The 14,716-nt window shown below is 44.4% G+C and overlaps 1 protein-coding gene and 1 long non-coding RNA gene across 7 annotated transcripts in view; one reads left to right on the forward strand and one right to left on the reverse strand.

Annotated features, from left to right (window-relative positions):
* Nucleotides 1-14,716, forward strand: part of LOC309332571 — a 264,539-nt gene that overhangs the window by 37,768 nt on the left and 212,055 nt on the right. The gene's annotated exons all lie outside the window — the stretch shown is intronic.
* Nucleotides 477-13,896, reverse strand: LOC309332704 (cold-inducible RNA-binding protein-like). 6 transcript variants are annotated; one of them, XR_014152298.1, is made up of 8 exons: nt 13,740-13,896; nt 11,129-11,243; nt 9,128-9,234; nt 8,471-8,564; nt 8,300-8,378; nt 6,687-6,750; nt 3,013-3,109; nt 477-880 (listed from the first exon to the last, which is right to left on the reverse strand). XR_014152298.1 is itself a non-coding variant. In XM_081845834.1 (7 exons), exons 2-6 carry the CDS (start codon nt 11,229-11,231, stop codon nt 6,687-6,689), a joined length of 447 nt encoding a protein of 148 aa, XP_081701960.1. In that variant the 5' UTR covers nt 11,232-11,243; nt 13,740-13,896; the 3' UTR covers nt 477-880. The 6 variants fall into 6 exon arrangements, 2 of the variants coding, with proteins under 2 accessions (XP_081701960.1, XP_081701959.1); XR_014152299.1 differs by having other exon boundaries at nt 1,035-3,109; XR_014152300.1 differs by lacking the exon at nt 477-880 and adding an exon at nt 1,372-2,095.

Consider the following 14,716-nt stretch of genomic DNA (forward strand, 5'->3'; position numbering starts at 1 on the left):
GATATAAATTGAACAAACCCGATTTAAATCAGAATGGAGAAACCTCTGCAGGATCAGACTCACCCTGTAGTAGAAAAGGCAAACAACTTTGCATGCAAATGTATGTATTCAAATGTATGTATAGTGGCAGTTACTTCTTGTAGAAAAGGGAGCTTTCAGCTAAGCAGCAACAGGGGAAGACTGCTGCCACAAAGCAGTCCCCTCTCCCCAGCCAGGAACTGTGGAAGGATATTATGGTTGATGATATAAATAACCAGACTAAACAGGGATGGACTCGCCCCGCCCCACTAGTCCCTGGTGTAGATTATCTCTTGAGGGTTGGAAGATGTCTCGGTCCTAGATTTGGGCTAGAAACCAGATTGGAATAGAATTAATCCAGATCGTTCAAAACCCTCTGGAGCGGAGATGTTGCCACAGGCTTTAGCACCTTTATATTGCTTGAGCAATATAAAATAAATTCTTCAAAACAAGGTACCTAATGATTTCTGGAAAATGTTTATTGTAAAAAAAAAAGCCAAAAAAACATTTCTGGCAAAATGCTCGAAGGCTGCATCTTACGCTGATAATGGCAGGCCAGGATTTTAAGTGGTTTGGCTGCGAATCATCATCTCCAAGAGGATTAAGAGTAAGTCCCCGCTACTTTGATGGGGCTTCAGAACCCTGCTTGCCAAATTGCCCCTGGAAGGGGGAACAGGGGACAAAAAAGAAAGTTTGGGCATGAAGGTAAAGGACACCTTCCTTCAACGCTCCCCAGTATTTCATCTGATTCTAAGCACTAATACAGCCTGCCTTTTCTCTGAAAAGCAGCATTTGCTAAGGCTGCTTCTTCAGGACTTGTGTGGTAGCGGCAGTCCTTCTCAGGATCTCTCACTGGCTCACTCTGAAAGACAAAGAAAGGAAGCACAATACTTTTGGTCTTCAAACATCTACTCACCTCTGGAACAGATCGCCTCCTTGGGGGGGGGAAACCACACAAGCAATTACACCCACCTTGCACTGCCCCTTCATAGCAGAATTTAAGTCAGGCTCTTTACCTTTCTGCCACCCTACTAATGATTTGAGGACTTTCTTCCAGACTGCTTTGAGGTGGGGCACCATCAGTGCTTGTAGTAGCGGCATCAGTTTCTGAGTCAGCGGAGATGAGTTCTCAAGTGCCACTGTCCAATGCAGAGGGATACCAAAGCTACAAAGAGACACCCAGCAGGATTCTGTTCCTCTGAAGAGTAAGGAGCCTTCCATATCTCCCCTTCCCTGAGCTGCAATTCCAATTGCCACTGCACTCCACTGTGTGCCCCACTTCAATTAAATGTGTGCACCACATACTGACTTTCAACAGGAAAACCTAAGCTGGTCTGCAACAGTGCATGTGCCTTTTTAAAAGAAAAGAAAGGAAAATAATTTATTTATTGACGCTTTACAGCTTTTGGAAGCCTTCTAAGCATGAAGATATTAAAAATTCACAACCTAGTCTCAGGACAAATGCACCTTAGCATCTAACCAGCATGTTTTTAAAAACTGGATATTGAATCAGCTGGTGGGATCAGAGAGGGAAAGTAACCCTTTTTCTCCTTCGTTTCTACTCATCCTGAGGAAAATCCCTTCTCCGAAGATGTTATTTGCATTTGGGAGTGGGGTGGGGGAAGGCTTTCCTCAGCACCAACAGATGGGACTTCCTCTTCAGAAAAGGATTTTTTTCCCCCAGGACCACAGAAGGGGAGGAAAGGATTAAGTTCCTCTCCATGCCTGCCCTGATCCGATTGCTATCATATATTTATATACTGCTTTTCATCCTAGGGAAGCCTTGAAGTGGTGAACCCTTTAAACACAAAATATACGCTAAAGTACAAGGAAACACCAAAAATCAACCAGCAAGCAAAACAGTGCTAGGCCACAAAATAACTTCACGAGGGCCAAAAGGAAGCTGCCACAGTAGAGAATTAAAGGGTGCTCTCAGCAACACTACACCCCCCACACACACTTGGAGGAGGGCTCAAAAAACACCAACAAGAAATTCAAAACTCAACAAGAACTGAGGGTGTTCTCACGAAAACTTACTATTTCAGTTCTCCCAGCTGATACCATCAATTTCCACTTCCTGAAACAGCAGTGTTTAAGATCCTGTGGTCAGTGGGTTGAATTTTAAATGGAGTGATGGCCACTTACGACAATAGAGGAAACAAATCTTGTTACAGCCTACTCTCAGCCAGAGACCCAAAGCTCTAGAACAGGATGGGGATGAGCTAACTATGCCCCATACATTTTCTGGAGTCACCCAGGTGTATGTGGATCAGGTTCTGCAGCTTTCAAACAAACCACAGCTAAGAAATGTGTTCAGATCTTGGGCTCGGGAAGAAAATGAGCTTCCCACCCTGGCTTTTGGTGAGAGGAATGGAAGAGTAGTGCCATCAAGCAGTAGCAATGCCCCTGCTTCCAGCTTAGAGCCAAAACGAAGCAGGTTCTAAAAGGTCTGGCAGAAGTTGCACTATTTTGGCTGCAGAATGAAGAGCAGCAGGGAGAGTAAACTTTATACACAAGGAGCAGAGATGGGTAAATTCTGTCCTGCTCTTAAGTAGGCTGCACCCACAAGCCAGTGGCCAAGACTGGAGGAGCCACCGAAATAACCTCAACACACAAAAACTGCATGAGTCACAAGACTTTCTAGGCATTCTCAATGAACACTTGTGGAGCACTTCATGCAGCAATTTACAGAGAATGCTCTCTCTCTCATTGGATGGCATGTGGGGGCATGGGAAAACACTGGTTTTTATGAAGGCTACACCAGCTGGAGTAAAGTTTTAATAAAAACCAAGTTTTGATGCCTCGTTTCGATGGAGGGGAGAAGCACTTTTCAGATGGTGCATCCATGCCATAGCAGATGCCACTGTTGATGTGTCTGTGTGCAAGTGTATTTGCATTACTTAATTAGTACTCATCCCACCCACCCCCAACCTAACTTCATTTTATTGGACGGTTTGCCCCTCTATTTTAGAATGACCACATTAATATACGCACAAGACAGGAGCTCCAGAGAGGTACCCAAAGGGAAAGTCTTTTCTCAACTCCAGCCTTGAGGTAAACTCACTTCCGGATCCAGGGGTGCCCCTTCCACCTGCCAAATAAAGCCATGTTACAATTCTGGCTCAATACTCAATACCATGACTATCTTGTCAATGGAGCCTTGCTTGCTGAATTCCGATGTCTTGGGTTTAATCCACATTAAATATTTTACAGGCATTCCATCTTCCTTCTTGAAGACAAGGGTATTTTAATCCTCTGCTCACAAAACGGGATCAGAGCAAAAGGTTGGTATCACCATGGTTTTAAAAGCAACCACAAGAAACCACTGCCTAACTAAGCCAACGGGCCACTGAAACAACCTGGATACACAATGATTGCACAAGTTTGATAATCTACAAGCATTCTCAATCAAAAATCCTACACTTGATGCAGCAATTTATAGAATGTTCTTGACTCTTGTACCATTAGCTCCTCTCACTACAACTGAAATGAGATGTATTTAAATCTGATTTGGTTTCAACAGATGCAGGTAAAGTGGCAGACACCCATCAGCTTTCATCTATCATCAAACAAGTCCAGAGTGATTTCTTAAGATTTTAAAGTCACGACAATGTGTGCTTACCATTCCCATCAAAATACCTACAAGGTGTCACACACACACACCAGCCCAGGTCCCGTCCCGTCCCCCCCCCCCCCCGGAATGGTTTTACTGTAATTTCAAAAATACTTACAATGAAACACAACCACCCACCCCACTCAAGACTTTTGGCTTTGTGGAGTTTTCTCCCTGCTCCATTTAAACAAAGCAAAGGAAGAAACCAGTTTATTGTGGTCAGAAAGCTCAGCCTCCCACTCATAAGATGCCAAAGTAGCATTGGTGGAGCTTGCCTACTAAAACAACCAGTTCGTATTTTGAAACAACTGGTAATTTTATTTTTCCACTCTGTCATTTAATTACTTGATTTTTAATGTCTTAATTGTGTATTTTTATTGTTGTTAGATGTTAAACTGTATTAAAAATCATACTGCCATATGTGTTTATGAAGGGTGTATATGGCTTAAAAAGCCAACAGTGGAAACTCTCTTGTATCTGTCTCAAAACTGTACCCAACTAAGGAACCTGGCTTTTGGTAGCTCCAGTAAATTATAAAGATATAAAGAACAGAAAAAGCAGTGAAGCAGGAGGCACTACCTCAGGCACCACCAAGATCAGTAAGTGCTCAGCCAGCAGCAGCAGCAACAGCAGTAGCAGCAGCAGCAAACTCTTCCAGCAGGAAAGGACAGGACACCAGAAGCCACAGCAAGAATCCCTTCCAATGAAGTATTGACTCTGTTCTGAAGCCCATGTATTTGTTGCCCCTGCCCTTTTCAGGGTCTCATAATAGTTCCCTGAGATTTATCACAAAACAAGCCTTAATGTAAATGTGACAAAACGCAGGTTGGCTACGAAATACGGCCCATGCAGAGGTCTGTGTACCCTTGCACAGTCTGTGCAAAACACAGCTGCATTCTACATCTAGGACACACAATGCAAATACACCAAATTTGCATATGCTCTTATTTCAATTGTGCAATGAATGTTTACACTGCATGACTAGTCTAGTTTAGCTAGCCACAAGGAAAGGCAAGAAGGCGTGCAAAGCACTTCAAGTCTTTGGGCCCACGATGGGATAGCAGCTTCTGAGATTTTAGTAGGTAAACTCTCCTCTCCCCAAAATATATATTCAGGCATATTGTCGATACTAAAACATGTTTTCCCCTTATTTTTAAAAATCAAAGCCTGGTATTTTCTGTAAGTCAAGGTGTACACCTTACACCATTTGGGAGGTAAAGTGGTGGTGTCTTAATTCCCATGGAATCATGGCATAGAGCCCCACCTACACCTTAGCTCAGTGGTTTTCACACTGCTTTGGGACCCTTTTCTTAGGTACCAGAGTAGAGACATTGGCAACAGCAGATAACCTGCCCTATTAAGACAGATTGACCACTGTTACGGATCTTCCTCTGTGATGTATATAGTCAAACAAGGAGTGGTATCGAACAAAGTTTACTCAGAGTAAACATACTGAAATTAATGGGCAAACTTTGTTATCAATGGGTATGCTTTTTGGTAAAAGTCAAGCTGAATACCACCCAAGGGATGACAGCCCGTACTCATGGATGCATCTAGTTCAGGCTCCACAGGCCAGGCTGGTATCTTACATGCTTATCCCAGAATACCTCAACAGCAGAGGTTCTGTGGCACAGAAGCCAATATAGAAAGAATCCCAAACACAAGGCACAAAGTTTCAAACTGACAATATACAAAGCACCCAAATACAAATGCCTGTGGGATTTAGCCCACTGAACTAAGTACTGAAATTCCTCGGCATCTCCTCTCCAAGGTTTAACAAATACACAGCAGTTTAAAATATGTGCCATGTATTATGGCTTTAGATTGGGCATAGTTGAAGTGTTAAAACGTCAAGAACAAAGTTCATTTTCAGAAGGGCATTTAATAGGCTTCGTGAAGCCAAAGAACTGAATACAGGAATTCCTTAACCACTTTTAGTACAATATCGAGTTACATGTGTGTCTTCCAGTTTAAAAAAAAATATAAACAAACGGTTTTTCAAGAACAACTTGCAAGTTCTGCAAGCTTCAGTTCTAGGTACATCATACAGTATAAATTCTGATTTCTGAAGATCAAACACACGTCTCCCTTTATAATCAAGGGGGTTTTGCCTTCCACCATACCCCTTGCTTGCTACACCATAGGACTTTTACAAAACTACAAGGTATTAATGCATTTATAAAAACAAGGAGGATCCTCACACCTTGCTCAGACTCTGGGGAATTATAGGTGAAGAATAGGTCAGAACCCCCATCTTGGTGTGTTAAAAGAAATCCAGGGGGTGGAGGTAGGGGAAAGCAATAAAAGTATGTATTCAAAAATGCTTAAACACACCTGTAAAAAAAAAGGCAAATTAAAATGTTTTCCTTCAGAAAGCTCTAACAGGCCATCCTGTAGCAGAAGCTGTTGGGCTGCTTGTGGTAAGACTACAAAAAGGGAAGATACAGGTAGAGAACTAAACAAGATTCAGCGAAGCTCCAAAAATCTTTATAAATACGGCCATTGGAAGGACGATCTTGATTCAGGAAGGATTTATGCTCGGTGCAAGCTGAGGACAAGAAGCAGGTACAAATCATAAAGTACACTGAAGAACATTGGTGCATGATGCTAACCTAGTCTCCCTCCTCCCAGCCCAGGGCAACTGTTTGCAGCCTTGGAGATGATGCAGGGTGGAAATTATCTGCCAGTAAATGAGTATTTGCATACACCTTTTTTGTTTTTAAAAGACCCTATTAAGAATGTGGAGGTTTAATTCCCATAAACTTACGGTTCGGAGAAAGTTTCCGTGTATAAAAGGCTGTAGTCATGGTTTTTATAGACTGGTTCAACAGTGTCCCTTAAAAAAAAAAAGTGTGTGGATGGGTTTAACTGTCCCATTTTTATTTTTTGTTTCACTCCAGCAACAGGCCAATTCTCCATACACAATTATGCTAGACTTGCTGATGAGGAAAGGAGTTCTGCTGACAAAGTTAGTCTGTGACGTGAGAGAACTAAGTCCTATGCTTTAGTAGCTGTCCTGTTATCAGAAGCAGATGGTGCTTAGACATAGACATACCTAGTTATCATAGTTGTCTCTGTAGGAGCTCCCAGAATAACGGTCTCCATAGCCTCCTTGATTCCTTGAGGGAAAAAGCACAAAAGACTGATATGACACTGCTGAGCTGCTGTTAAATGCTATACATTGAGTGAGATTCAATGTAGTATGAGCAGGCATCCATCCACTCATGCAGTGGGGATTCTTCGCTGCTTCCTCCCGCCCATGGGAAAAAAAAATCTGATCTGGGGACCTGGAAGACCACCCAGAACTTATTTTGGGGCTGATGTCCCATTGTACAGGTGGGCATATTAAAATATCACTATAATGCCAAAATCACAAAAAGAACCTTTACGTGCAATACAGAATTGCTCATTTATAAACCTCATTCTTATTTAAGTGCTGCATATAAATTGGTCATTAAGAGAAGGACCAATTTAGTAATAAGGTTATAAAAAACTAGGATCCATTTCTAGCTATACTAGTTTTTCAAGATGTCTTTCCAATACTGTACCCAGTAAGCAACTATATGAATGCAAAATGGCAACTACTTCTTTGCTTCTTGCGGTTTTTGTAAAGCGCCATGTACACAGGTGGCATAGGTGATGGGCATAGATCTGCATCACAAAATGACCAGAATCACAACACAAACCCAGGACGCGGTGGGAGCTATGGCCCTCTGAGTATTGATGTACTACAACTCCCATCTTCCTTGAAAATTGGCTGCGCTGGCTGAGGCTGATGGGAGTCCAGCAGCATAAAAAGGCATCACTTTGGCTAAGTTGCCTTAGGGGCAAAGAGAAACCAGTTGGAAAGCAGGATTCCACTGTTGTTCAGATCGTGATACCAGTTTCAGACATTTTAAGCTGACAATGCATTGCATCAGCTCAAACTGCCTGCAGACGGCAAATGCGCAAGCAGACGGCGCCTGAAGAAGTTCTGGGTTACCACCTTCTGCCTGCACCTTTGAGTAAGTCCCCTGGTGTATGTGGGCTCGCTCAGCTGAGCGGCTGGAGGATTCACATCCCCCAGCTGAGCAATTTAAGGAAATTGTGATGCCCCTCTGGCTCACATGAGCCAGAGATGTATAGGGGCCTGGACTGGGCGATGTATCTCAGCAATGTTGAAAACCAGGCATCATCCCAGACTAGATTCCAGCCACCACGGCCCACCAAAATGAAACATAAGTCAACCACAATACATGAAGGAACAAGGGCATACAGCAGCACTGTAATTTGATATTCATTTAACATTAACAATTTCAATTGCAGTAAGTCACGTCTTACTGGCAGACTCATACCCACCAAGTGTGTTGTTATTTAGAAGAGAAACACAGGCATGGCAGGACTAGTCTTCCTTTCTACATGATAGGCTGTTGTTAGTAAAACAGCAATACCTCCAGCTTCCATGCCATAGCAGCACACAGCTGGCTAAGCCTATTTCCTAGTGCTAAAATAATCAGGAGCACTTCAACAGCTCTCTTTTGCTACCTCTAAGGAAAAGTTTAATGGTTCAGAAGGAACTCTCAAACTGTTATTCTAATACAGAACACAAAGGATCATGATCTCAACCTATTTGTAGGTACCACAATCTGCTGCAACCAAGTATCTCTTAGGTGTGTGTGCTGGTCTTACCTGCTGCCATAATAGTCTCTAGATCCACCATAGCCACCGCTTCTGTTATCGTAACGGCCACCTCCATATCCTCCACCTCCTGCAGCAAAGACACGAATGTTTATCAAGCCTATTTGCTCCCACACCACTAAGCAGTTAGCACGGAAGGGCACATGCCACAGGAAAGCTCACCTCTGGAGAATCCACGTCCACGCCCTCTGCCTCCAGAAGAGCCACGGGAGGATTTTCCAGCCTGGTCCACTCTGATCTGACGCCCATCCACAGACTTGGGGAGAAGCAAGAGAACAAATCAGAGCCAGAGCTTTTAACAAGATGATGCTAATCTTCCAACCTGCTACCAAGGACGCAGGAGTCCAATATAATCAAAGCTTGGATTAAAAATATTTTTTAAAGCTGAATTCAGGAACACCAGTTTTGTGTATCTCACTGGTGCACCCCAACCAAACAGGACTGAACTTTCCACACAACTGACATCACTTATGACATCAGTTGAGAGTAACTTGGGAGTGAAATGGCCTCATGAGCCAAATGTGGATTCTGGGTTGACAAGCCAGAGCTTCCCCACCCCAGTTTAGAAGAGCATCATAAAGTCGCTTTAAAAAAGGTGAATTAAGCAACCCTGGAGCTGTAATTCAGGACTAAAAATTATTACTGCTCACTGTGCAGCACACCCACCAAGATAATAGAAGGTAGTTACAACATTTTGCAATACAAGCATAACAGAAGATCACATCTAATAGCCCTCCATATTCTAGGAAGTTACAAAGAAAGTGGATGCAATAGAGAATGAATAAGAAATGGTGAACAATCTCTGTGGGCGACACTTACCTCTCCATTCATGGCCCTCATGGCATCCTTGGCATCTTCAGGACGGCAATAGGTAATAAAACCAAAACCCCTGGACCGCTGAGTCTCCCTGTCTTTCACCACAACCACTGGAGAGAAAAAAAAATGTAGCAGATTATTTTCCTGGCTCTTTTTCTACATGTAGATGACAGCCAGTGTCCCTTGCCAGGTCCCTTCTTTAGCCCCACTTCAGACTCAAAGACTGCTTAGAAGGACATTATAACCACACAGGGACATCCGGGAAATAAGTTCCAAGAACTGGATGCTGAAGAATAAGAAAAACCCTGCTGTCTAGCTTACTGGGGAAACAAGATGCTGTTATTCACAAGTTCAGTTAATTTATTAACCAATCTCTCAATCACAAGAGCTTGCTTCCAGGAAACCTCAGACCTATACATCAAGGGTCTGTAGTATCAAAGCACAATCCCTCCCAACTAGACATATTGATACCTTTGTATTTTTGAATACAATTAATCACTTTGAAAACAAAGAAGATGCAGCCATATATCATTGGCATTCTTCATATCTAACTTATACATGCCCCTCACCCCATTTTGAAAGCAATAAATAATAGATCAAGTTTTTATAAAATTTTATAAAATTCAGGCTATATTGAAACATTTTGCTAAAACAGGCTTCCTCAACCTCGGTCCTCCAGATGTTTTCAGCCTACAACTGCCATGATCCCTAGCTAGCAGATGATGGGAATTGTAGTCTCAAAACATCTGGAGGGCCGAGGTTGAGGAAGCATGTGCTAAAACATATAGTAAAGGATGCTTTTATAACCTGCAGGGTTGGAGAAGCAAACAGGCTGACTTCATGGTTTTCTCACACATGTGCAAGAGTGTGCATAGAGTTGAGAAGAAGGGGTGAGGAAACTGAACAGGGCTGGGAAACCATTGTGAATATATACAGAACTGTTTTGGAGAGGAATGGGGGAAAGGTTGGATGTGTTTGGTAATGACTAAAGCAAGCCATGGGACTGAATGGCAAGCTTGCAATTTCAGTTTAATTAGATTAATGTTGAAACAGATCAAATGAGCAAGCCATAGTATTGATTAATTACAACATAATTTGGAGAAAGCAAGATACACATCATTATTAACACTATATATTACCAGGAGTATCACTTCAGACTGCAGATATGTATCAAGTGCTCTCTCATGTTAACCAAACCCCATTTATTCAATATCAACATGGTTGGACAGTCTTCATCACACTCATTTTGTACATTCAGAAAAAAAGGATTTTACATGAATGAGCAGGCAAACTGCAGCTGTGATCTGAAGCGATACAGCACAGGAATTGCTAAATCAGGGGTAGGCAACCTAAGGCCCGTGGGCCGGATGTGGCCCAATCGCCTTCTCAATCCGGCCCACGGATGGTCCATGAATCAGTCTTTTTACACAAGTAGAATGTGTCCTTTTATTTAAAATGCATCTCTGGGTTATTTGTGGGGCATAGGAATTCGTTCATCCCCCCACCCCCAAAATACAGTCTGGTCCACCACGTGGTCTGAGGGACGGTGGACCAGCCCACGGCTGAAGGTTGCTGATGCCTGTGCCAAATCATTCAAGGTTGCTGACATTAACACAGGGGTGAGGAACCGATGATCTGCAGGCCAAATGTGGGCATTGAAGGCTCTCCATCAGGCCCCAGGGACTTTTCCAGGCCACACCCCTCATCAGCCCCACTCAACAAATTCTAAGCAGCTTTGTTTTCTGGAATGCATCCTTGAATTACAATGGTGGCTCTTGCTTGCCTCAACAAAGAATGGCAATTTTCGGCCTCAGCCAAAGAGTTATCATGCCTTGAATGAAAGATGAGTCTTTAACTTATCATAGTATAGTTGCTAGCATTGTGTGAGTGCATGCACTTGCAAACCCCAAAGCCCTACCAATTGGTTTCCTGGTGTGGAAACATTTAACAGATTCAGAACTTCTGTAATTACAGAATAAAATCAGGTGTGTCACCCTTCCTCACCTTCTGCAATGTCTCCGTAGGGGGAGAACAACTGCTCCAGATTCTGCTCATTGGTGTCAAAACTGAGCCCTCCAATGAAGAGTTTTCCTTCATCCGATGCCATTGTTTAAGTGATCTGTAGGGAAGAAATGTGTTTAGAGTTGGCAAACATAGGTGGGAATAAGGACAAAAGATAACAGGCTACACTAGCAATTTACAAGTAGCTGCTCACTGACAACCAACAGCCCGTTTTCATTTTCCAGGAAAACAGATTACCGGTATCATTATTCTTCATCTGTCAGCAAAACATCCAAGGCTTGCTGCTCTTTTGTAACCCAGTTTCTTTCCTTCTGCTGGACGGGGGCAAATTAATATTCATTAAACCAATGAATAATCTGGTACAAAGCCAGGGTTCTTGTTAATCTGCTGTATGGTCATCACTGATGTATAGGTTGCCCATATTGACCAGGGGCACATCTTCCTTTTGTAGCTTATCTTCATTAGTTGCCTGACTTCCAGTAGCAGTCTCACTTCCAGGCCAGGAGCCTCTTAACTTTGTTTTACTATCTGTTTCCCACTGAACTGAGACCCATAATTATCTATTCCAACTGAGCATTGTAAACTTAACATGTTTACTTTCCCCTGCATGCCCTGAGGCAGAGACATTGAGAACCTGAAAAATTATTCTGTTTTTATTTGCAGCTATTTTTCTGGAAGCAACAAACTGAAAAATAAATGTTGCTTATTTCCAGATGACTATGCATGTTTACTCAGAAGTATTATTTCCAGTAGGTCTTACTCCCAAGCAATTGTGCACAGAACTGGTCTTAACTATAATCCTATGCAAACTTATCTGGGAATAAGCATCACTGAAAACAATGTGACTTACTCTCAAATAAGCATGTGATAAAACAGCATATAGGTAGGATTGCTAATGCTGCCCTCTTGTTCTTTTGTTGCTTCCTATTTTAATACCAGACAAGGTGTTCTTGTGCCATTACTTTTAATGTTACAAGTTTTTATATCTTGAGCCTTCTACAGTAAAGGACAGTCTTAAGAGTGCATAAAAGTACATTTTACTGGACACAGAATGAGCCTAGCTGATACAGTTCTTCATTATTCTAGAGGCAATTAAGATACAGGTGACTGGGCTTAGCTATCAGCAGGGAGGAGTTAACTAGCTACAAATGAGCAGTTAACTTGTTTTCCCAGTGCTATAACTGTGTTAATCCCCAAACAAAGATGGAAGATGCTTATTTCCCCTACTCAAAGTGCCTATCTGAATTGCTCTCTCCAGAGCATCTGATAAGCTATCAGTCACTGAGGTTTGGACATACTAAGGCGAAATGCTAATAAACACTTCTCAATTTTCATCAATGCCTGCTTCAGAAAAATGGAAGGTTAATTGAAGGAAGCATGCAGGCTATCTTTCTCAGATGTGATAAGGTGGCAGTGTTAAGCCACTTCCCTACTAGGGAGACACCTTTCATACTATTTATGATTAAAGTGATTAGGGTGAACACACACTTTGAAACAAGTTTTTTTTCTATTTTTAATATTTTGTTGGAAGCCACCCAGAGTGGCTGTGGAAACCCAGCCAGATGGGCGGAATATAAATAAAATATTATATTATTATTATTATGGCAACCTCATTGTAACTAGCATTTTATGAGGGCTAATAGTTCAGCACATTTTCTATTTTACAGGAAAATGAGTGTTTATCTGCTTGGATTAAGTCCTTAGCCGTACAGGTGGATCTTACTTTCAAGCTAAACATATTTTAAGATCAGGCGTTCTCGAACCATCTTATGAAGCCTGGTATTGGCTCCACCCTGTGCAGCAACTACTAGAATGTTGTGGTCAATAATTTTGGTAACATGAGGCTGACGACCTGAGGCAGATTTCATCCATCAGGTGCGTATGGCAAGATCCTGCAATCTACTCAGTGCATCAATAGCTGGAACAAGTCATCGAAGGAAAGAAGGCAAGCAGGAGCTAGTGAGTGAGCGTTGCAGCGGCTCCAGACGGCTTATCAAGGCAGACGTGCCGAGAGAATGGGCTCCCATTCTTTGCCCCAACCAATCCACCCCTCCCCCCTGGCAAAATGGCCGCGAACACGTGGTCTGAGCAGAATGCGGGAAGGCGAGCTCAGCGCGTCTCACGTTCTACGGACTGAGACCCCAGCAGGCATGCGCAAAGACTACCCCGCTGCTGTCCCGCGCTCCGCGAACAGCCTTCGCGCAGGCGCAGTAAGCCAAGGGCTCCTCCTCTCCCGCCCCCGCGTTAAACCTGCTGCTACAGCGGACCTGACCACGTCTAAGGCTCTCCATCCCCCTGGAACACTTTCGTCCCTTCCCGCTGGTCTTCAGCAACGCACCGCTCCTCACGAAGGAGACTGAGAGAGCGGCGTTTCAAACACAAGAGTGTGCGCAGTGGGGCCCTCTCGTTCTTTATGGGCAGCCGCCGCCATTTTGTGGAGCGTCTCTCCCTTCAGCCTCCCCCGCCTCACACGGCGAAGAGGAGCCTTTCTTCCCCGTTACCCTGCCGGCTCCCCTCCCAATGCTCGATGCAGCGCCCCTCCTACGGCTTTCCTGCAGCGGCCTGGGTGCTTCCCCGGCGTCAAAGCACTCACCGAAGCCGGTCTCCGAGCAGGATGCGAAGAGAGCCGTTAGCCACTGAGGCAAGAGGGTATCGCGATGGCGCCGAGAGAGAGAGAGACGCAAGCGAGGAGAATGAAAGCGAGGCTGCGGTTAGGCCACGCCCGACACGCGGCTCCCGAGCTGGGATTGGCTGGGCGCGCGGAGGGCGGGGCCAAACCACAATGGCGACCACGCCCCTCCCCCTCCTTCCCGCTCCCCCAATTCATCTCCGAGGCCTCGCCGCCTCGCGTGCGCCTGCGCGCCTGCCCCTCCCCTCCCCCACCTCCTCCCCTCTTTCAAAAGATAACCGACAAAAGCCGCGGCCTACTCGAGCTCGCCTCGCTTTATCCTGAGGAAGCGCGCCTAAGCAGGCCCGCCTTCGCCAGCAGCTCTCCATTCGGAAGGCGAGAAAAGGCTGCGGCCCAAACAGTGCGGGAAGGATGCCCTTGGCCCATTAGCTCCGCGCTACCTGCCCTGGCTGGCAGCGGCTCTCCAGGGTTTCAGGCAGGGAGTGTCGAATGAAGGGAGTGATGCTAACGGAGCCAAGGTTTTACGTGTATGATGGCAGGTGTCTGCCTCGTGAGGCTCCACGGGCCGGACACGGACTGGCAGCTGCTCTTTCTCGAGGGTTTCGGGCCGGGTTGCTGTCCCAAGCCCACGTGCAGATGCTGCTGGGGATGGAGGCTGGAGCCTTCTAGCAAGGCAGACGCCGCGCCACCGAGCCAGGCCCTTCCCATAATGTGAGAGCGCCAAGAAAACAAAGGGAAAATCCGTGTTCCTCTGGTTGCTAGTTGATGGTGGCCAAGGTATAAATCAAGCCATCGCCCAGATTCCTCCCAAGTTTCCTACATTTTGACTTTACAATAAAGGGTAGTTTGCTTAAGTTACGATTTGATATTAATCTTGATCACTCAGAAGTAGAAAAATGTCTGTTCCCCTGAAAGGTGGCCCCTACTAAGACTTTCATTGC

Source organism: Podarcis erhardii, assembly GCF_964252035.2.
Source record: "Podarcis erhardii genome assembly, chromosome: 17".
Classification (NCBI taxonomy): Eukaryota; Metazoa; Chordata; class Lepidosauria; order Squamata; family Lacertidae; genus Podarcis; species Podarcis erhardii.

Bases quoted from the DNA above. Each gene is read 5' to 3' on its own strand.
- LOC309332704 (XM_081845834.1), bottom strand. From the start codon at position 11,231: ATGGCATCGGATGAAGGAAAACTCTTCATTGGAGGGCTCAGTTTTGAC. The intron at 8,565-9,127 runs GTAAGTGTCGCC...CTTCTCCCCAAG, and splicing joins TGAGGGCCATGAATGGAGAG to TCTGTGGATGGGCGTCAGAT. The intron at 6,751-8,299 runs GTAAGACCAGCA...TTTTCCCTCAAG, and splicing joins AGAGACTATTATGGCAGCAG to GAATCAAGGAGGCTATGGAG.